At 37.0% G+C, this 21,791-nt stretch overlaps 1 protein-coding gene across 2 annotated transcripts; it reads right to left on the bottom strand.

Moving 5' to 3' along the window:
• Positions 1 to 810: 810 nt before the first annotated feature.
• On the bottom strand, positions 811 to 11,312 carry klhl21 (kelch-like family member 21). 2 transcript variants are annotated; one of them, XM_039653128.2, is made up of 5 exons: positions 11,120 to 11,312; positions 4,957 to 6,046; positions 2,990 to 3,395; positions 2,816 to 2,888; positions 811 to 2,292 (listed from the first exon to the last, which is right to left on the bottom strand). In XM_039653128.2, exons 2-5 carry the CDS (start codon positions 5,981 to 5,983, stop codon positions 1,957 to 1,959), a joined length of 1,842 nt encoding a protein of 613 aa, XP_039509062.2. In that variant the 5' UTR covers positions 5,984 to 6,046; positions 11,120 to 11,312; the 3' UTR covers positions 811 to 1,956. The 2 variants fall into 2 exon arrangements, with proteins under 2 accessions (XP_039509062.2, XP_088980413.1); XM_089124287.1 differs by lacking the exon at positions 11,120 to 11,312 and adding an exon at positions 6,114 to 7,666.
• Between the last annotated feature and the right edge of the window lie 10,479 nt (positions 11,313 to 21,791).

The following is a 21,791-nucleotide window of genomic DNA, read 5'->3' as shown; positions in this document are numbered from 1 at the left end:
AGCTGTGTATTGATATTGAAAAGCAACACAACTTAGTGGCTCTGTGACAACAACCACCACAGTAGGTAGTCTACGCAGGCATAATGAACATATGATATTAATAAATACCACTTACCATTTATAAGTTACATGGACTTCGTGGACGACGATGCCTAGCAGGTTGATACTATACAACTCCGTGGCTAACATGTCTTGCCACTTTGCGCTCATCCAGGCCTCGGGTCGGGACTTCCGAACAGAAGTTGGTATCGACAATTCTTTATTGCTTTTCTTTCTCGGGACAAAGCTAAAGCGGCAGATATTCCAAGGTTGACCGCCGAAGTTTAACACCAAAAGCGGCTCTTTTTTTCTAAATAAACTTGCATTCTAAACTACTTAAAACAATATCTAAGGCTGCATCAAAAGGTAGCTTCGCGTCTGCTGCCATGTTGAATCCATGGATATAAACAAACTGCTTCCTCCCCGCTCTGTGATTGGTTCCCTAAATGAGGCGAAAATCTGGCCATGGTATCCATATACTGCCTTTCAGCGTGAATAAAATCGCGCTGCGGTAAGGCAGTATGGGGAAACCCAGACTAGAATTTTTGTTGACTTGTCCTAATCTTTTAGTTTTATCTTCATTATGGAGTTAAACTTGTGTGTGTTAATCATCGACGACTGGATGTGCTTCAGCTGATGTCTCTTTCTGCATCCTTATACTGTCTTCCACTGATTGATTCCTGAAGACAGGATGTACCAATCCCAACTTGATGGAAAATTAGATGCGTCTAACACAAAAGGTGGTACATACATGTATGAAAAGACCAAAAGTAACAGTGCTTAAGTCATTTATTGGTTGACCACACATACAAACATTACACAAATCATCTCCTTGTCTGTGTTGGACAAATAATTTTGGCCACAAAACAAACTAAACCTGTAAGAAAAATAAAAAGTAAAGTACCGCTTCAGCGTATTGTAATAATTAGTTTCATAATTACTGGTATTGTCAAACACATATATTGTCAAACATACATTTACTCAAGAATAATGAGATACTGAATTACTAATTCCAGTTATTAGTACAGCTTCCTAAAACAATCTGGCATACAAACAATACCTTCATTGATTTTTCACCAATGGAGACAGCTCAAAAAAAAAACAAGCTGTTTCTCATAAACTGTAACAGTTTCTCTAAAATAAACAATGATAATCAAACTTAATTTAATATTAAAATATGAGTTTAAAAGCAAGTCTAATACAAACGCACTTAAAATATGACCACTGCATGCATGCAAGATTGTCTGACATGTAATTATAATAAGCACAAAAAAATATGGGTTACACTTACCCCGATTTTAAGTTTGTCTGTCAAACAAAATTGTTGTTTTTGGGAAGTCTTGGATTCTCCAAAATATTTCATTTCAACTCTTCTCAGCTTATATAAAATACTACACATTTCAGAATACAATCAATTTAAGCTAAAAACAATCTACAATCTAAGTGATCCAAACTTTAACCTATTGGAATGCTTGGGGGTCTCAAAATTATTTTTGGACTTCTCATTATGTAATGATATATTATATTATGTTATATTTTGGGGGTTTGAAGTTCCAATGTTGCGAATAACTTTAGGTCCATGCTGAATTATAAAATAAATAAGAGCAGAATAATGAGTGTAACCGCCATGCAATTTCAAAGGCATGGATTGCTTGAAATTGGCCAAACACGATAGGCACTATTTCATGAGTCACTTCACTTAAGTCTCTGTTCAAGGTAAACACAGCCAGCATTAGAAATGCATGCAACAATTAAAGCTGTAGCAACACTGGGTTACTTGGAGAAATAACGCAAACATTGACTGTCCATTCACCAGCTCCCTTTACTGCCCAGTTGAGGTGAATATGTGATAAAGTGCAAAACACTTAGTAGCGATGTCACATTGAATGACCTTCAGTTTAATGTTTCGAAAAGTTCTCAATGCACTTGATTGACATCTTGGTTGTGGTTCTGATTAACATTGTTGTTGTGGTTGTAAAGTGCCTGGTTGCGGTGGTGTCTGTGGAGGTGGATGGCGTTGGCCTCGGGTACGTCAATGGGTTCGAAGGTGCTTGGAACAAGGGGCATGAACTGTCGGAATATGCTAACACTTCCATGCCAGAAAGTGGGCTGGGGGAGCCGGCCAGCTGGCGTCCAAGATCGAGTAGAGGGGTCGTAGACCTCAACCACGTCAGATAGCTCAAAGGTGTTGTCATAGCCACCAGACACAAAGAGTCGACCCCCCAAAACTGCTACACTGCCTCCAACATGAACCTGTAAATGTTGTAAGTGAAGACTTTTTACTTAACCGTGTGAAAATGCAAGTTAGTTTGGTATCTTTTATCATCATATCTTATAACTGTATTCATTTTAATTGGTTGATAATAACAAAACTGTTTTACTGCAGAGCCCCTAAAGGGACATGGTGATGGAAAAAAAACGAGATGGGAGGGACAAAAAATATATATATTTCAATGCTTAGTTAATATTTTTTGTAATATATTTCATCGTATTATGAAAATAAATATTGAAATATGTTCCAAAGTATTGCACTGCCCTAGAAATTTTGCGCTTACTTGCTATAGAACTGCTATCTAGTTTATAATGACTGGTTGAGGTCAAAAAGTGATGTATGACCAAAAAAATCATTGTGGGAAAATATTTTGCACAATAAGTGAAATTCCAGTTCACACAGATTACTATTTAAATGACTAAATTTTGATTGTTAAAATTTGAAGAACAGCGGTAAATGTGACTGCATGTTAATGCATATTGAAACAAGGCAAAATTGACATACTTGTGCCATGGGACTAATCTTGTCCCATTCGTGTTTCTGTGGGTTGTAGACATCAACTTCTGCCGAATCATCCCTGAAACACAAGCGTTGTTATGTGAAACATATACAAGTACATTTTCTTCATCATTCCATTTTCTGCAAACAAGGAACTGGAAAAAAAAGTGACCACCTCACCTTACAAAGTAGATCAAGCCATTTAGAGTCACTGATTTGGGGGCAAAGGACCACGGAGGCAGTTCTCCACCGTTGATTAGTGACCAGCGGTTGCTTTCAGGATCGTAGCACTGTATTGCCATTGTGTCCTCTCCGGTTAAGGATCCAATGGCGTAGAGCCGTCCCCTACATGCTGTAGTTGAACAGTTATCCATGGGATGCAGCATGGGTGGAAGAGCCTCCCAGCAGTCTAGGGTATGGTCATAGCGCTCAGTGCTGTCAGAAGCTACCACATAGAGTTGACTCTTCATGACGCAGGAGCTGTGGTACTCTCTGGCTTTCAGCATGGGGGAGACCTCAGTCCACTCGTTCACACTGGAGTTGTATCGCCAAACGCAATCATAGAGACGTGATCCATCCGAGCCACCTGTCACAATGAATCAGGTTTGAGTGCTTAAACTTATACCAATACCAAACAGAATAGACACTCTTTACAATCATTTATCAACCTTATTTTTCAAACTTGCCTACACAAATAGACTTTTTAGATTATGTGTCACTCTTCAGAGTAGTTTTCTATAAATAGGGATGACAGAATTTGGGATTAAAAATGAACGCTAAAAAAGCGGAAGAGAATACGTTCTCGCATGCGATCTTCCACCAATGTGCTTTCCTGCATTACTTATTGAGCCAAAACAATGGTACTAAATCTACAGTGCAAAACAGACAGTAGGGCTTTTCACTCTTGAAATAGTTAACCCTGGGTGAACAGAATCCTGGGTTATCTTAATTGACGTTTGACACTGCTCATAATTTTATAATAATAACAATCAATCCTGGGTATTTGTAAGCTGCTGTTTCACATTGTACATTCCTAAACCCTGGGTTAACGTCATTATTTTCCAATGCTAGGCTATACGTACTAACGGCACATCTGGAACCTTAACTGTCAATTTCGTCTCCGCCCAAATTGGTGGGGTTGTTACACCAATTTGAGGCTGGGAAAATGAAAGGACCTGTTTTTAAATTGACCAAATTAAGTTTGAGGATGTAGCTATCGGAAGGTTAGTAAGTCCAAGTTCCAAACAAGTGACATCATACAGTTTACAATTAAAAGTACAGTCACATTATTCGCCGAAATTTTGTAGGAAATAAGGTCCATTGTCTATTGTAAAGAGTGTAGATATGTTATATGAATTACAGCATTCGATCACATGGATCCCTATTGAAATGACTGGATTTTGCCCACAAAAGTTAGCCTCATAATGGTAAAGGTGGCCACATCTTAACTGTGAGACTTAAATCAGTATAGTCATTGACTGGTTGTTCATATAACAGTTAAAATACACACTTTGTTTTCTGGCAGTAACATATAATTAATAAAGTTAAAGGATTGACATGGTACTTTTTTAGCATTACTATTTAATATACAGTAAAGGCTATTATTAGATAATCTTATTAGATTGCAAAAATGTTTGTAAATGAAAAAATTTGTTTTATTAATTTTTGTATTGTAATTGTATACATTTTTACTAAATATTTATTTCTTCAAAAGTACTAAAATAATCGTTAATAATATCATCAAGGAACCAGAATTGTTGACTGAAATCGGAACCGGAATTGCTGAATTCCATAGTGAGTGTTCAGTCACCCTTTTAAACACCAGTTACATAACAGCAAAGGACACTTAGAACAGAAGCAGCATGTCATCTGAACTGTTTTCTCAATTTAAACATTATCCGTTCCTGAATGTAACTGATGTCACCTACAGTAAAATCACGTTGACCACTGCTGATTTGGCATAACATTTTGTCCTATTACCACACTCTCCCATAGCCAAATATAAAGGGCTTTATTTATACATTGGCTGCCATGTTGTAAACAGTTTGAAAAGAAGGGCACTCTTAGCCTACTTGGGGATTTGCTTGTTGAGTATGAGTTTGTCATTCACAGAAGTCCTAAACAGAAAACAGCATTATTGTACTAACCTGTCACGTAAATGTCGTTGCCCAGGGCAGCTACGCTGTAGCCACCTCCAAGGTGGTCTGGGAATTCTGCTAAGTATCTCCACTGTCCGGTCTGTGGGTTGTAACAATCCACCGTAACAAGCTCATCACACTCTTGATCACATCCTCCCACCACCACCAGAATTTCGGCCAGGCCGGTGGATGGACGTGGGCGCATTCGATGACCAGGTCGGTCATGGCGGTCGTATTCAAAGGACTGAAAGCTGCGTGCCTCACTGACTAACCGTAAACAGGCCGGTGACAAGTAGACCAGCGGATCACTCTCAACGTGGGCCAGAAGGTAGAAACGGCGAACAAACGGCAGACGTACTTGCTGCAACAACTCAGGCCAGTAATGCAACCGGTGCTGCAAGTCGGCTTTGACCCAGCGTACGGCAATCTGGTGTGCGGTTTCTTCCTTATCCACACACAGTCCGTCATCAGACACAAACTCCAGTAGTCGCTTCCACGACAATCGCTCAAAGTCCATGCTTTTCGCCAGCTCCACAATGTTCTTCAGCACAAAACGGCGGGCGCTAGATGCTAGCTCACGGCAGGCATAAGCCTCTGCAAAGTCCTGGATCTCCAAGCAGTTGGAAACATCAAGTCTCTGCTCCAGGAACGCACAGCACGCTTCTTTGACGGAAGGGAACTGAAAGAGGTCCGCCGTCTTGAGCAGAAGGTCCACATTGTCATGTGTGACGTTCACGCGACCTGTGTAGCAAAAGTCAACCAGGAGGCCCAACAGCTCAGCTGATACTTCATGTAGCACCACACGGTCCATGACGCTCTCTCTCAGAGTACCGGCAAACATGGCACGGAAGTATGTGCTCGCAGCTGCCAGCACAGTTCGATGGCACTGGAACTCTTTGCCTTCAGCACACAATGTGACGTCGAAGAACTTACGCTCTGCGCGTAGCTCGTGGATGCCTCGGAGCAAGTTAATGGCGTGGGCCGTGTCAAAGAAGGGCAGCATAGAGGGCTGCGTTTGTAAAACTGGTTTCTCCATAGCGGTTCCTTATAGCTTACAGTATTTCTCTTGGTGTGTGTTCAGTCAGAACACTGGATTCATCTTTAAAAAGAGAACAGAAGTATTAGTAGTTTGTAGTAGAAAAGCCCAAATTGAAGTTACAGCCTACCTGTGTATCTTCTCAAAGCGTTTAAATTTGTGAAAGGAAAGAGACACGGTAGCTTCTAGAATGAAATATCATGCGGTTATGACGAATGTGCGCAACCGTTGGTCTCTTAAGAAAGAGTGCTCATCGTGTCTAGTCTATAAATAAACCACCAGTGTCCATTTTCACAGGATGGGAGGGGGTCTCCTCACAATGTTTAGCTTATTTTACTGGAGATTACAGAAACTTCCCCTCTTTAACTAACTCCTCGTACAGCAACAAAGCTAAAGAAGGTTTGAAGGGGTGGTTCAGCCAAAAACAAAACCATTTACTCAACCTCATTCATTCCAACCCTGTATTACTTTCTTCTTTCTGTGAAATGTAAAAGGGAGAATGTCAGAGCTGCACTTTTCCAAACCATGAATGAGAATGGCAAAAAAGGACATATAAGAATGCACCATAAAAGTACCATAGAAATATACTTGTGCACTATATTCAAAGTCGTCTGAAGCTGACTGTGAGCTTCGTGTGAGAAACAAAGCTGTTTGTTTACTCACATTGTCCACTGGCGATTAATAATGTTCCATTTATTAAAACTTAAGCATACGCCGGTTATGTTGTCTGCCGCTTTAAATTCATGAGCTTGTTAAAGTCAAGTGGATTCTGATTGGCTTTCAATGTTTTTAGGATTCATCAGCTGAAATAAATTGTTCTGAGAGTGATTCCAACGATATTGCTCCTTTGTGTTGTTTTCGTTATAGCTGTCGTGTGGACCTGACTATTCTCATATAATTATTTAGAACAGTTATTATAGCCATAATGGCGCTTTTCCACTGCATGGTATGGTAGGGTTCGGTATAGCACGCTTTGGCGTTTTTCCACTGCATGGTACGGTATGGATCGGCTCGGTACGTCTCAATTGTGGCATTTTTCCACTGCATGGAACGGTAAGTTACAGCTCGCTTTAAATGGTACCTGATCTGTTGAGGTTCCAAGTGTACCGTACCGGTACTAAAATGTGACATGAAACACTGAGATCACTGATTGGTCAGACAGAATCGTCACTACCAGCGTCATTGTATTTGCGACCAATAGACATCGACACAAGAAACCAAACCCGCTAGATTTAAATAGCCAGTAACAGCCACCGCCATTATCTATCAGTCTATAATCCCACCCACTTTAAAGCGGTACTAACTGCAGTGGAAAAGCAACCAAGCTAAAGCGAACCGTACCGTAGCGAGTCGTACCACGCAGTGGAAAAGCAAAGCGAATTATGCCGCGCAGAACTATACTGAGTTGTGGAAAAGCATCATTAGACCTTTATAGTTATAGTTATCGTCCTTGGAATTAACAAGCATTAATCGCTCAGATTTGCTATCATATGATTTCAGAAGACATAGAATATATAATTTTATTGTTACGTTTATGTTTTTTTAAGCTTGTCAGTGTAAATCACCAAACACTTGTTGTGTAGAAAAAGAGTAGCTCAGACATTCAGCTTCACATTTACTGTTGTGCTGCTTCACATTAAAAAAGAAAGTAATTAGTAGTTATTTCAAATGAAAAAGCATTTAGCAGGCTAAATAAATATTCTCAACAAGAGTTACAAGGCAGGCAGCTAAAGAAAGGGTTTTTTCAATGGCAGTGTGAGTTTAAAATAAAATGGCATTTCAATCTCCAGGATCAGGTATCAAAAGAATGGCAAACACATATGACTCCTTTGAGGCACAAAACAACTATAGCTCACTGAAGAGCAAATGTGACATGTAGAGATTTACCTATGCAGCAGGCAGCTCTTAAGTTTTATGAAGGTTGACTCATTAACAAGAATGAGAGAGAGGGTCAACAAACTGCAGAGAAATAGACCTGCTCTAAACAGCAAAGCTTTACAGTTACCAGTGAGAGACCTACATTATGTGTGGCAGGGCTGAGGAGGAATTATGCATTCATTTTCTACTGGGCTCCCGAGAGACTGGGTATTTTTGAATTTATTAGATGCCAATATATATCCATAATGCAGTTTTTCAGTTATGAGTTTGTATCTGTTAACAAAATTAATTACCTGAAAAACAGTCGACCGATATTGGATATTACCGAATCCCGATATGGATAAGTAGGTTGGCCCACACTGGCCGATAACCGATTAATCAACCGAAAACAAACATAACACATAAAATAATAAACTTTATTACAAACTGTTAAAACACCACTGAACCATGAAAATGTACAGTACTTTTTAAATATAAAAATATTTATTTATTAATTATACCTTGACCATTCGTGTTAGTTAGTGCATTAACTACTGTTAAGAGAAACTGTTAGTAAATGTTGAAATGACAATACTTTTATTAACCTTAGTTAATGTTACAAGTGGGGTCTTATTGTAAAGTGTTAACATTTCATATAAATTCAAAGTCATGTTTATAGATGCATCTTTCAATATCTACACAATGGCCATCGAAATTAGTCACATATGTAATCGTATATATACTCTCACAGTTTATTTGCTTACATTTGCTTATTTTATAACATCTAATATAAATAAAATATGTATTTAATGATAATAAACTTAATGTTTTTATTTCTAACAACCATTGGTTTTCAAATCCAAATTTAATTGTCTTCAATGACCGACTATAATGTTTTAATAACAAAGCAGCACAATACTGTATAAGTGAGTACTGTTTTTCATAGGTCATGGTTTATGAAGCAACCATCTCGTTCTCGTTCCCATCATACCTGTTGGGTATTAGGCAACTCGAATGCCAAGCTGCTTACTAGCAGTCTGTTTACCAGTCAGTCCCAAGAATAGCATGGCTGACAGTGACCAACACTTCATTTCTCCTGACTTCTTGTCTTGTCATGTCAATAAGGTGTCATGATCTATAGTTAGGAGGAGACATGATAATTGACAGGAAACGTCACTCTGTGCCATATCATGTGCTGGTTTATCAACAGTAGGCCTTTCTAAAACATCATTGTGAAAACATACAGATTACTCCGTAACATATCTATCATTATTTAATATATAGGAGTCGAGTGAACTTCAGATTTGTCCTTTTACTGGATCACTGTGCTATCAATCGATTAAAAAAAATAACTCACATTTTTTCACATATTAAACGCAATTAAAAACACATTTTTGTAGGTTTTTATCTAGTTTATATTTATAATGTAATATGAATTTTAATTATGAAGGCTATATTCAAATAAATTGTTAGAATAAAATGTTCTTCAAAACTATATCTACATTTTTTTATGCCTTTAGGATTAAAATTGAATGCTATTTAATGCCTTAATTTTCATTATATCAAAATCATGAATCCATAACATAATCCATTTAATGCTTTTAAATGCCCTGGGGATCCTTTAGATTTTGCAACCAGTGAGTGGACCATATAAAGTATCTTCTTTGTCTAACTTTTCGAACCCCTCAGGGACCCACTTCCATTTGCACAGCTATTGTACACCCTGTATGAATCTCTAACCCACCAGTGGTCTGCAGTCTAATGTTGCACCTGGCTGAGAAATGCCCATCGTAACACAGCTGCCATCGCTCTGCATTCCATTAGCAAGATCCCAAAGTAGCTGAACATGGTTGGGCCTCAGAACACCCATGATTAGGCCCTGCTTCACTCTATAGCCAATTAGACCAGTCCTCAATCCATCACATTTTTGCTGCAGCCATCACTAGCCCTTGTAATAAGGATAGGATTTGTTCCTTCTTTGGTGGGAATCAATCAATGAATGCTATTTACATAATTTGCTCATTTGCATTTACATAAATATTTACACACACTACTGATCAAAAATGTGAAATAATTAGGATTCTTATATATACTTCAGCCTTTTTTACATGCTGAATTATATATAAGAAACAAACAAACAAAAAAGAAAGAAAAAAACTAATTTATAAGCTTGTTTCCTTCAATTTAGTTCCCCACAGTGACACAAGTACCCATGAGTCAGTGTGAATTCAGGTTGAAGTCCCCACCGGGATAGAAAAACAAGCACACACACAAAAAAAAAAAAAAACTGTTTGGGATAATGTTTCATGTTTTTTATTTATTATTATTATTATCGTTTTTGCTAACCAAGGCTGCATTTAAAAACAAAATCATAAATACAGTAATATTCTTTAAAAAAATAATATTGTGAAATATTATTCATTTTTTAAATAACTGTTTTTCATTGTAATATTATTTATTAAGATGTAATTGTATTGGCATAAGTGAATTCTCAGCATTACTTCAGTCTTCAGTGTCACATGATCCTTCATAAATCATTATAATATGATGATTTGATGCTCAAGAAACATTTCTTTTTTTGCATCACAGGAATAAATTACATTTGAATATATATATAAAAGTGAACATCCATTTTAAATTGTAATAATTTTAACAATATTAGTGTAATCTAATTTTCAAACTTTTGATTGGTAGTTCATATGTATTCAAACTGATGAATACAGATGAAAAAATATAAGACAGATGTTTGCCTAGAAGTTAGGTCGGAAATCAATCAGATCCTCAGGCACAGCACTGCATATAAAAGCAAATAACGCTATGTTTACAAATTTATGGATTACAAAAATATAATAATAATAATAATAATAATAATAATAATAATGACTAAATTCAGCACCTTGTATTTTGGGATTAAAGAAGATCAGACATTTTAGCAATAGCCTATAGCCAGAAGACCTTCAACAAGACAGTCTTCTATTTCAAGATTTGACCTGATGGTTATTATGTCATGCACTGCTCATCTTCACCAACTAACGTTACAGCAAAGAGGCTTCACGTAACAACAGAAACGTTTCTTATATAATTCATTTTCAATCGAGTAAAGTAATTATAAAGACGCCTGAGCAAAATCCAGCGTCATGAATCACTACAGAAACATACATGAATCGGTTTCCGACCGACACAATAACCGTCTGCTGCTTCGTTTGAGAAAAACAACACGAGACGCGTCACATTTTCACCTTCAAACACACAGGCTGTTTCTGACGCATTTCTACTCACCCAATCCAAAACCCAAACCCAATTTCGGTTGCTCTTCGCCTCAGATAGTTTGACAGATGTGTCAAATTTGTGCTATATCTCTATGTATCGTTGTAACTTTGCTAGAGTGTCCGTTTTTTCTTCGCTCATGTCAGCGCCATGACTCCGCATCATAAGAGACCCTCATTGGACACTCGTGCACCAGTTACACGGTGACGTGATCTCAAGTTTGAGTGTCCAAACCAAACCAAACTGTTGAACCAGAGAATCTTGAACTGAAGCCGCACATGGAGGCGCATCCATTACAGCCAGATTCTCTGTTTACTTTCTGCTTGAGACCGATATGTTTGAATAGACTTAATAAAAAAAAAATGCTAATATTCTTGCCTTTGCCTCATTGATGTCTCGCAGATGAATTTTATTGCACTGGAAGTCTTCTAAATCTCCTCCTACTTTCTCGTGGTTAGAGGATTTTATGTCATTTCTATATAGCTATTGAAAAAAATAAGTTTGCACTAAGGGAAGTTTGTACTGACAAATTTTATAAAAACTGGGACCCTCAACTTAATTTTACCAAGAATAGCTACACCATCTATCTTTGCTGATTTATAATAGCCTATGCATATTTGATCAACCTATGGATCTCTTCATGTTTATTTGTGTCTTTTTAAAAAGAACAATATATAAAGGGGGAAAAAATTAATGTATACTTTTATTAAAATTGCTATTTTTTTTATTTTTTTAAACTGGGAAATGGAGGGAATATTCTTTAGATTTCTGAATTTTATAAATAACGACCCCACAATATTTGCTACAATATAAAGAGTGAGTCTTGGCCCTCCATAGCTATGCATTTACACACTTTCAAATGATAAATCAAAATTTTAAATCAGATTGATTTAGCTTTTTTTACTGTTTGTATGTTTTCTTGTTTATTCTTGACTTCAAAGCAAAGGGATTATTTTATGCTTTTGTGCTTTTGATTTAAGATGCTGGCGGGGTGCAATCTTTCTGCCAAGACTACGTCTTTGCATGCATAATCAGAGATAATGGTTTGAGTGAATGAATGGTTACATGGAAAAATAGAAAGCTTGTCTTTTTGATAAGAACATTTCAGAGAGGATTTTTAACATCATGATTAAGAAAATCTAAGATTAACTTTCTCAGCTTTTTTAACCATGTTGGATTCTAAATCTGGATGTAGAGTGCACTAACAGATTTGAAATACAAAATGAAATATATGTGACTAATTGAATTATATGAGATGCACTGAACAAGTCTAATCCTGAAGCAGTTTCATGCCAGAAATGCAAATTACTGTACATTTAATCAAGTCAAGTCAGTATTCAGCATCCTAAAGATATGCATATATATTATATATATTTTATTATTGTATCCATTAGAATGCACCTTCAGATTACTTATTGCATTACACTCACCTAAAGGATTATTAGGAACACCATACTAATAATGTGTTTGCTCCCCTTTCGCCTTCAGAACTGCCTTAATTCTACGTGGCATTGATTCAGCAAGGTGCTGAAATCATTCTTTAGAAATGTTGGCCCATATTGATAGGATAGCATCTTGCAGTTGATGGAGATTTATGGGATGCACATCCAGGACACGAAGCTTCCGTTCCACCACATCACAAATATGCTGGATTGGGTTGAGATCTGGTGACTGTGGGGGCCATTTTAGTACAGTGAACACATTGTCATGTTCAAGAAACCAATTTGAAATGATTCGAGTTTTGTGACATGGTGCATTATCCTGCTGGAAGTAGCCATTAGAGGATGGGTAGGAGGCCATAAAGGGATGGACATGGTCAGAAACAATGCTCAGGTGCAATGCCCAATTGGCACTAAGGGGCCTAAAGTGTGCCAAGAAAACATCCCCATTACACCACCACCACCAGCCTGCACAGTGGCAACAAGGCATGATGGATCCATGTTCTCATTCTGTTTACGCCAAATTCTGACTCTACCATCTGAATGTCTCAACAGAAATCGAGACTCTTCAGACCAGGCAACATTTTCCAGTCTTCAACTGTCCAATTTTGGCGAGCTCTTGCAAATTGTAGCCTCTTTCCCCTATTTGTAGTGGAGATGAGTGGTACTTCTGCTGTTGTAGCCCATCCGCCTCAAGGTTGTGCGTGTTGAGAAATTGAACAGGTGTTCCTAATAATCCTTTAGATGAGTGTACATTTGCATGTTCTGGGTCCCATATTTCAAGAACTTGTGTATGACATTTAGTAAGAAATGGAACTTTAGCACAAAATAAGCACTCTGGTTGAATTTACCACGTAGCTTACACCATTTAGAGGCAGACAATATAACATATTAACTTACATCTTTGAAAGAAAGATGCAATCATTATCCATCCCCAGGATATAATTATAAAATATGACATTATTTTAAAAGTCAACAATAACATCAACTATGCAATACATTTTAATTAATTTAGTGCTAACAAAATTAACGGCCAAATACATTTTAGGCGCGTTGTGTTGGCGGGAATGCGTGACAAAAGACCGAAATGAGTGACTGTCACTCTCAATGCGCGACACTTCAGAGCCCTAAAAACAAGTGGTCTAACATGGACCTGAACTGTGGTGTATAGAAAATCATCCGCTTTCATTAACTCAGAAAATGCTGACACTCCCGTCTGAGAGCAAACGATTTGGCTCAGGCATCATCCTGCTGCTCTTCATTGATTAGCCATGACATTGATTGCATTTTAACGTGCTCACAGTTGATGTGGTGCCACATAAGAAAGTGCAACATAACTTTGATGTATTTAACCTTGAGAAGAAAACATTTTGCTTTTAAGCCAGTCTTGGAGTGCAGTAATGCCTTGGCTGAGGGGAAGTGGACTGAAATTCACCCCGCTCAGACGACCTCATGGTTATTTCTCAGAGCTTTTGTGGGTTAGATTGTATTGTCTATCTGTCCGAGTGACTGTACTAGAACATACTACTCACAAGATGGAGCTATTTCACATACAGTATTGTATATGTATTGTTCTTTAGTTAAGAAATGTTATATTTATTTCATTTGTACTAGCCTACTGGTAAGTTCATTGTTGAAAAAAATCGCAAGTGATAATTAATATTTATAAAATAGTATTATATAGTTATTTTTTATTATGTAAAAACAAACTTTTTTTTTTTTTTTACAATCTAAAAATACTAATCGATAGGCTGGATAGGCTACATCATGTCTAGCAAAAATCCAGTCACTGCATGCTTTGCATAACTGCTTGCCTCTCCTCATAAATCCAATGTCTATTATATTCTCATTTCCACACATCTTGGCAATGTTTAGCCTTGATTTACAGCTTTGCTTTAGTATACACTACCAGGTTTGCACATTATTCATAAGAATTAATTATACATGTCCTCACCATAAGGTTTGGTATTAGTCATTTCTATAGTTGGATGATGTAGATGTAAAGATAGATTTGGTACTGCAGAGTAATGTTACTCTATTATCATTCTACTGAGCAGAGCAGTGGGGAAAAACACCACTGTCAGACGGCCTGAGCATAAATAAATCAGGTTCAGGAAGTAGAAACTAACATCTATTATTACACTGGTCCTTTGAAAATCGTGGAATTAGGCAGTCTGATATTTACTAATATTCGCTGTTGTTCATGTCCCACAGACTCGCTCTTTTTTCCTCTCTCTCTCATACCAAATACATATATTATACCAAATATATATATAAAAAAATTTTTTATATTTTTTTTAATTGAATTTTCTTTATTTTTCCCCCTGATTGTTGTGGCTTATTATAATGGATATAATAATAATAAATGATAATGAAATTATGTCTGTACATTATTATTTTCAAATATGTTATTTACATTTTCAAATTAAACCAACAAACAAACAAACAGGTCTCAGATACAGCTATTGACAGTTGTTTACAGTCATAGAGTACAGAGGTAAGAGGAAAGGTTGTTAATACAAGAACACATTTAGTATACTGTAATTTAGCTTTTTCAAAATGAGTTAAAAATGGGTTCCAAGAAAGGAAAAATGTGTCCATTGATTAGTGATACTGTAATACTAATTTGTATTATGGCTAGCATATTGACCCATACCTGAAAGGAAGGAGGAGTGGGAGACTTCCATTCCTTCAATATCAGTCTCTTGGCAACCATCAATCCCAGTTCCAATGGTTGCCGCATTATAGTTGGGATTGTCCTTGCAGCCAAAAATAGCAAGTCCAGGCTTGGGCAAAAGGGGGCTCTAATATGCTTTGGAGTACCAGTCAAATATTTTAGACCAAAAGTTTGCCAATGAAGAGCAAGCCCCAAAAGCATGTTACAGTGTACCCTCTGACATAGGCTATTACATGTCTGTACATTATTAATTGCATATTTAGTTTAGCCTTAGAGGCCTGTGGTTGTCATTTCAAGCTAAAATCTAATATATAATGTCAAGATGTTCTATGATCAGACCCTGTGTGCCCATGTCTACCCATCCATGTCTGATGGTAAAACACGCTGATGATCCATGGTGAAGGGGTTAATAGCATCTAACTCATAAATCTCCAGGGAAACGTTTATCATCAGGTGATGCTCAAGGGTGTTGCTTAGAATTCAAGAGGGTTTTCTGAGGACTGCCTTGACTGTCTGAGCAAAAAAAGAAAAGTAGTGTTGTTGTATTTCTCATCCTTTCTTATTCTGTCCCTGAATTTATATATATATATTTTCTGGTCAGAGTGTTAATTAACCATGAAGGAAAGTTATAGCCCCAAATTCTGCCATAAATACTTCAGTAATTATCATGCTGAGATCATGGAAAAATCAAACAGCAATACAGTTGTTGAAGCTCGTTTATTTTCCTTTTACTAACCATTAGCGGCTATACTTCTCATTATTCAGACAATTGGCTAATTTATTCTCACCTCTCAGAGTATGCTAAAGCTTTCCACATTTGCTATTATGCCATTTATCAGTGTTTTATCCTCATATTCACACGATTAACTATTCGGGCCTGAGGTTTATTCTCCTACTTTAATTTGGAAAATTATTCAATTTAACTGGTGACCCAATGGAGGCTAGAGACTGATCCTTTCCATGTGGATGTGCTGGCTTGGGGACATGGAGTTAGCTCCTATAAGGCTTCAACTTAAATACTGTGTCAGTTAAAAGAAGTGCTTTCATCTATAGTTGGCAGCAAAAAAAAAAAAAAAATCAGTTCACAGCTGCCCTTCACCTTGAAGCTGAATGTCATGTGCTTGTTTAGGCTGGTGTTTTGTCATTGTTTTTACCCTGATGTGCCCACAGTTTCAGGTCAGAATTTTTCTTTCCCTCTTTTACTGAGAACAACGATCATAAATTTGTCCTGTCTAGTTTCTGAAACACTATTATCTTTGCTGTCCCATCACTGATTGATGAGAGTAGCAATCTGTTGCACTTTTTTGGTTTATCATGCTCATTTATTTAGAAAATGTTTGTCTCAACCTAGTTCAAAGGTGAAAATAACGCAAACATTTGAACAGTTACTGTACATTATCATTCAAATAGTTATTTTTACTGTTTTTAAAAGACGTCTTTTATGCTTACCAAGGCTGCATTTATTTGATCTAAAACAGAGCTAAACAGTGAAGTATTATTACAAGTTTAAAAACTAAATTCTATTTTAATATACTTTTAAATGTTGCCTTCTCTTTTGCCTTTGTTGAACCTGTTCCTTTCTTGACAGTTTTTGGTCTGTTTTTCCAATTTTCTTTCTTTTATAATGAGAGGATTTCTCACAGCATACAAATATAAATTAAACAAAATGAAATTTTGCTTGTATGATTACTGTGTAAATTGATGATATTTTCAATTGTGGTCTATTTAATTACAGCTCAAAAAGAGTTGTTGACCGAACATTATTATGTAACAATTTATCAAACATCTGACGAAGTGTGTTCCATAAACAACTATCCCATTTTTAAACTGATTCCAAGGATCTGCAGGCGACATTGTGGGTTCAGAGAGATAGTTTCAGTGCAGCAGGAGGAAAGTAATGGAGCACAATACTCTTGGAGTCATTTTACAGAATTCTGCATAAAAATGGATTCTAGATATTGTCTAATGTCTGAGATGAATAAACCTCTTGTAATACTGTAATTAGTCTTTTATCATAGGCCATTTGGCATTGCCTCTAGCTCATTTGGTTGTTGTTTGTCATCAACCCCTTTGAGTCTTAAAATACCACAATGGATTCTCTGTGGGTACTATTCATCCCCTAAATTCAATTATTTTCAGCACATTTAAAAAAAACCATGATGTCGTGTCAACACTCGTGATGATTAAATGCATGTCTGAGACAGATAAAGGGTTTAAAGGAATAGGTCACCCAAAAATGAAAATTGTCATTTATTTACAGCATGGCATTCTAAACCTGTATGAATATATGATTTTCTTCAGTGGAAACCATAAAAGATATTTAAGATATGTCTCTGCGTTTTCTTTTGTGCACACAATAAAAGTCAAAGGTCTCCAAAACAGTTGAAATATTCTTTAAAATGTCTTCTTTTGCGTTCCACAGAAAGAAAGTAATATAGTCTAATGATCTAATGCAAAATTTCAGGTGAACCATGCAAATAATTCGCTGTTAACAACTGCAATTAAGATGTGTTTTGGTCAGTCTGATCGCAAGTGGATGACGCTAAATACAGGACACCGGGGTCTACATTTACATGACAACAATGTACTGAAAACTTGCGTTTTTTACGTACAGACAACAACGTTAACAAAATTGTTCCCGTGGATCTGCGAAAATGACTAAAAACGCTCTATTCTGCTGCCAGGCCAGTAGCTGATGATGTGAATAAGAAACACTATTCACCTATAGGCTGAACATGTAATGGCGCATGACGTCACCGTTTTCACAAATTCTCGTTTTTGTTGTTTACAATAACGGTCATGACCGAATTTACTGTTAGCCCAGTTAGTGGATGAACACAAGGCCATCATTAAAGGAACGTTCGGGCCGGGTGTCAATCTATTGCGTCTTATTAACTCACTGTCATCCATTGTCTGCAACACATTTCTTCTCCCTCTTTGTCTTTCGGCCATTTTCTCCTCTGCTAAAGAAACTCTTGAGCCTCTTATAAGTCCTCGTCCGTACTCCTAACAATTGTGACCTTAAGACCTCTTTTAAGGGTTAATATACTCTCTGAATTACTTTTTTCTTTACTAGGATTTTTTCTTTAATTTTAAGAGTAAGTGCCCATGAATTTTCTTCGAATTTTGTCACTAGGAACTACTCTTTGCATTAAGAGTTGTTTATGAATACGGGCCCAGGTGTAAATGGGAATGTGTCTCCTTGGTCTACTTATGAACAGGTGTAAACAGGGCCTGAAACCCTTTCTAGACACTTGACATGCTAACATATGGTTTGTGAACTATATGTGAAGTCTGTATCTTGAGGGTGTTCTTTGTTCTGTTCAGTGAATGAATCAAGTCCACATTTACATTCATCACACATAGATGCCTGAAACCCTTGTCCTCTGGGACACATGTACTCGATTCAATAAATCTAAATCAGCTGATTTATGAGCTTCCTTCGGCTCTCTCCGTCAGCTCCTCTGTAGTTATGGCAGAATAAGAAATAAACATCATTTGTAAGCCTGACTGACTCTAGGTTCGGACTTTAGTTTTTCCAACTGAATACCTCTTGTGTGTCCAATTGGCGTCTAATCATTTGTAAAATGACCCAGAAATGATTTCACATTAGGACCACTAGCGCTTACCTTCCCTCGCAGAAGAAAAGCATTTATTGCACACATCTTCATTTTGTCACAAACGCATTAGGTTTCATTAGGAAAAAGCTGTTTACTCCTGTTCCTTGGTTACATTTATCAGAATCTGTTCTTTTATTTAAACAGTTGGAAGAGGGAGCAATGGCCTCCACAGAGTGCACTCGACAGACGTTCATCCATCCATTTACCCTTTATCCAACGCAATCAATCATTCTGTTGGCAATCGAAGGAAAGGCCAGCACAGCATTACTCATTACTACAGTAAGCGACTCTCATCGGCCCAAGGTTCAAAAGTAAACTGAAATGTGAAAACTTCAGGAAGTGAGTTAACTTTCAACTGGGTCACGTTATTTGATTTCAAAGCAATATACAAATCCAACTAGAAAGGACAGTGGGATTATAAAGTAAAATATATCATATGTCTTTCCAAATTCTAAATTTTCCATGGTTTGAAGCTCAATATACTGTTTAAATGTTTGAAGTAAGAAAGAAATTAATACTTTTGTTTTATTCAGCAAGGAAAATAAAACTTTTATTTTGATGTCATATATTAAGCTGCATAAAAATATATCAAAATAGAAAACAGTTTTTTAGACATGTGCATCACAGGCTATCATCTAAGAATTGCTTTCAGAACTTTGTTAGTGACTCTTTATCAACGGACATTTTACGACAGAATATCCTAACATGCTAAAACTGCTAATCATATTGTTCACATACTGGAGCATCATTAAAGAACTTTGCTAGCAAAGTTCCTGATCACACAAGACCTCTAAACAGAAGAAAATCCCATTCAATTTATGGAAAAAGTTTGTGTGAAAGCGCCTATTATCTAATGTGGTGGTTCTGTCTCCCGGCCATTCTCAGACCTTCAATTTACCATGAACTATGACCTTATAAAGCTATAAGAGTGTGGAAATATAGATCATACAGAAAATGCTATTGTGAAATGTTATTTCAATTTAAAACTGTTTTCTATTTTAATATGTTTCAAAAAAGGTTGTTTATGCCTGTGATATTAAATCTGAATTTTCAGCATTATTACTCCAGTCTTCAGTGTCACATAATCAAGAGACATTTCAATTATGTGCTATCAAGATAATTTTATGGAAACTGCTACATTTCAGGATTCTTTGATGAATAGGTATAGTACAAATTTGTTTGTAACGTAATGTAAATTAGGATATCTGTAGAGTCTTTATTTTGCTCTTGGCTAGAGACCAGGCTGGTCAACCTCCTATTTCCCATCACTTTTTGGCATTTTCTCAGCGTTTCTGTGCACCCAAGGATGAAACTCTCCTGTCAGGTTTTGAAATTCAGTACAAGTCAATCCAAACCCCCACAATTCAAAGCCTAAAAATGTATGAAACAAGAAAGTAGCTGCAACGGCAGGGTGAGCCTTATCGGATCATATCTGAACGACCTTTGAGATGAGCCAACAATGCTTGAACGTGCTTAATCTGGTTCTTCCGTGGCAAAATTACAAGATATTACTCCCCAGGAGGCTTTGAGAACCACATGTCCCTCACAGTCTGAAGAACAGGTTTGCCTCACCCTCTGGAGGACCCTTCAATTAGCTGTCCCATCACAAGGCAGCTGAGCAGCTGTGTCATTAAAATGGAGCCGCAGTGGGCAGAGAATAAAGCCAACTGATCATTAACAGAAATAAAGTGCAAGCGCTGGGGCTTCACATGGACTAAAGCACTTTGAAGTGGCTTCTGACTTTGGAACAATTGCAGATAAAGCCACACAGCTTGAGAAGTTGTCCGAAATGTATTTTTATTTACTTTCAAACTGTCTCAAGCGAATCGATATGCATTTCAGAACAAATATGCTTTTCAAGAAATTGCTAAAGGGATCTGTTTTTCCTGTTTTGTTTATCTTAATGATATCTCAATTACATATGATAGTGTTAATGCTACACTTTATCTTTCCTGTCAGTTCAGCTGAGTTGAAGACATTCAATTACAACTCAAGTCCTATAGCAATCTTTTCCCATGTAATTCACTTTCATGATGAGGTTTCTCGCTCTCACCCACAAAACTTCACACTCCATTTGAACTCTGACTCTGCTTTCGGCCTTTATTATATTTCTGCTTGCTCTCAAATCACGCTCTGCTTGCAGCTCTCTAGAACATAACGGGGAAAGAAGAAAGAAACAGCCTGGCTCAAAGTCATGTGTACTGAAGATAAAAAATTAAAACGATGCTAACTGTGGCCAACTGATGAAACGCCTAATAATACGTTATATTTAACAGGTTTGGCAATGCCTTTTATTTCTGTATGAACAACAATGTCATTCAAGAGAATTATGTGTTGTTAACAGGTCTTTTTTTATTTCCTGACATGAATATTTCCACTGCATCTGGTAGATTTCACACTTTAAATAAAAAGGATGACTTTTAAAAAGGTTTCCATAAATTCTTTTTTCTCTGCCCAAGGGACTCAAAGAGAGTTTGAAGAAACTCCTAGGTTGTACCTAGGTTTAAATTAGGGATGCACGATATATCGGCCACCATATCGGTATCGGACAATACATGATCAGTGTATCGTTAATTGTTATCGTTATCGGACTGATAAATTTGGCCGATATATTAAAGCGAATAAATAATGGATCATTTCCTTCAGCTGAGACACTTAAGATGTGTATTGTTTGGCCAATATATCAGTTATCGGCTTTCAAATATTAAGAATTATCGGTCATCGATATTGGTTCATATTGGTGCATCCCAAATTTATATATGAACGTGAGTTATGTTTGAAAGCTGTTGGTAAATTTAATTGGCACAGGTAGGTTAAGTTTTCTGCATGACCTCTTTCCTCTGACATTTCTCTTTGCTCTAGCTGCTGGGAAACTGTATCTGGGGGTTATCTCTTGCCTTCTCAGTCTATTTCTGTATGTGACTGCAGTTAGTTGTATGACCTTTTGC

Source organism: Pimephales promelas, chromosome 20 (assembly GCF_988280905.1).
Source record: "Pimephales promelas chromosome 20, fPimPro1.hap1.1, whole genome shotgun sequence".
Taxonomy (NCBI): domain Eukaryota; kingdom Metazoa; phylum Chordata; class Actinopteri; order Cypriniformes; family Leuciscidae; genus Pimephales; species Pimephales promelas.
Note: the sequence above shows the minus strand (reverse complement) of the source record. Positions and strands in the feature narration are given on the sequence as shown.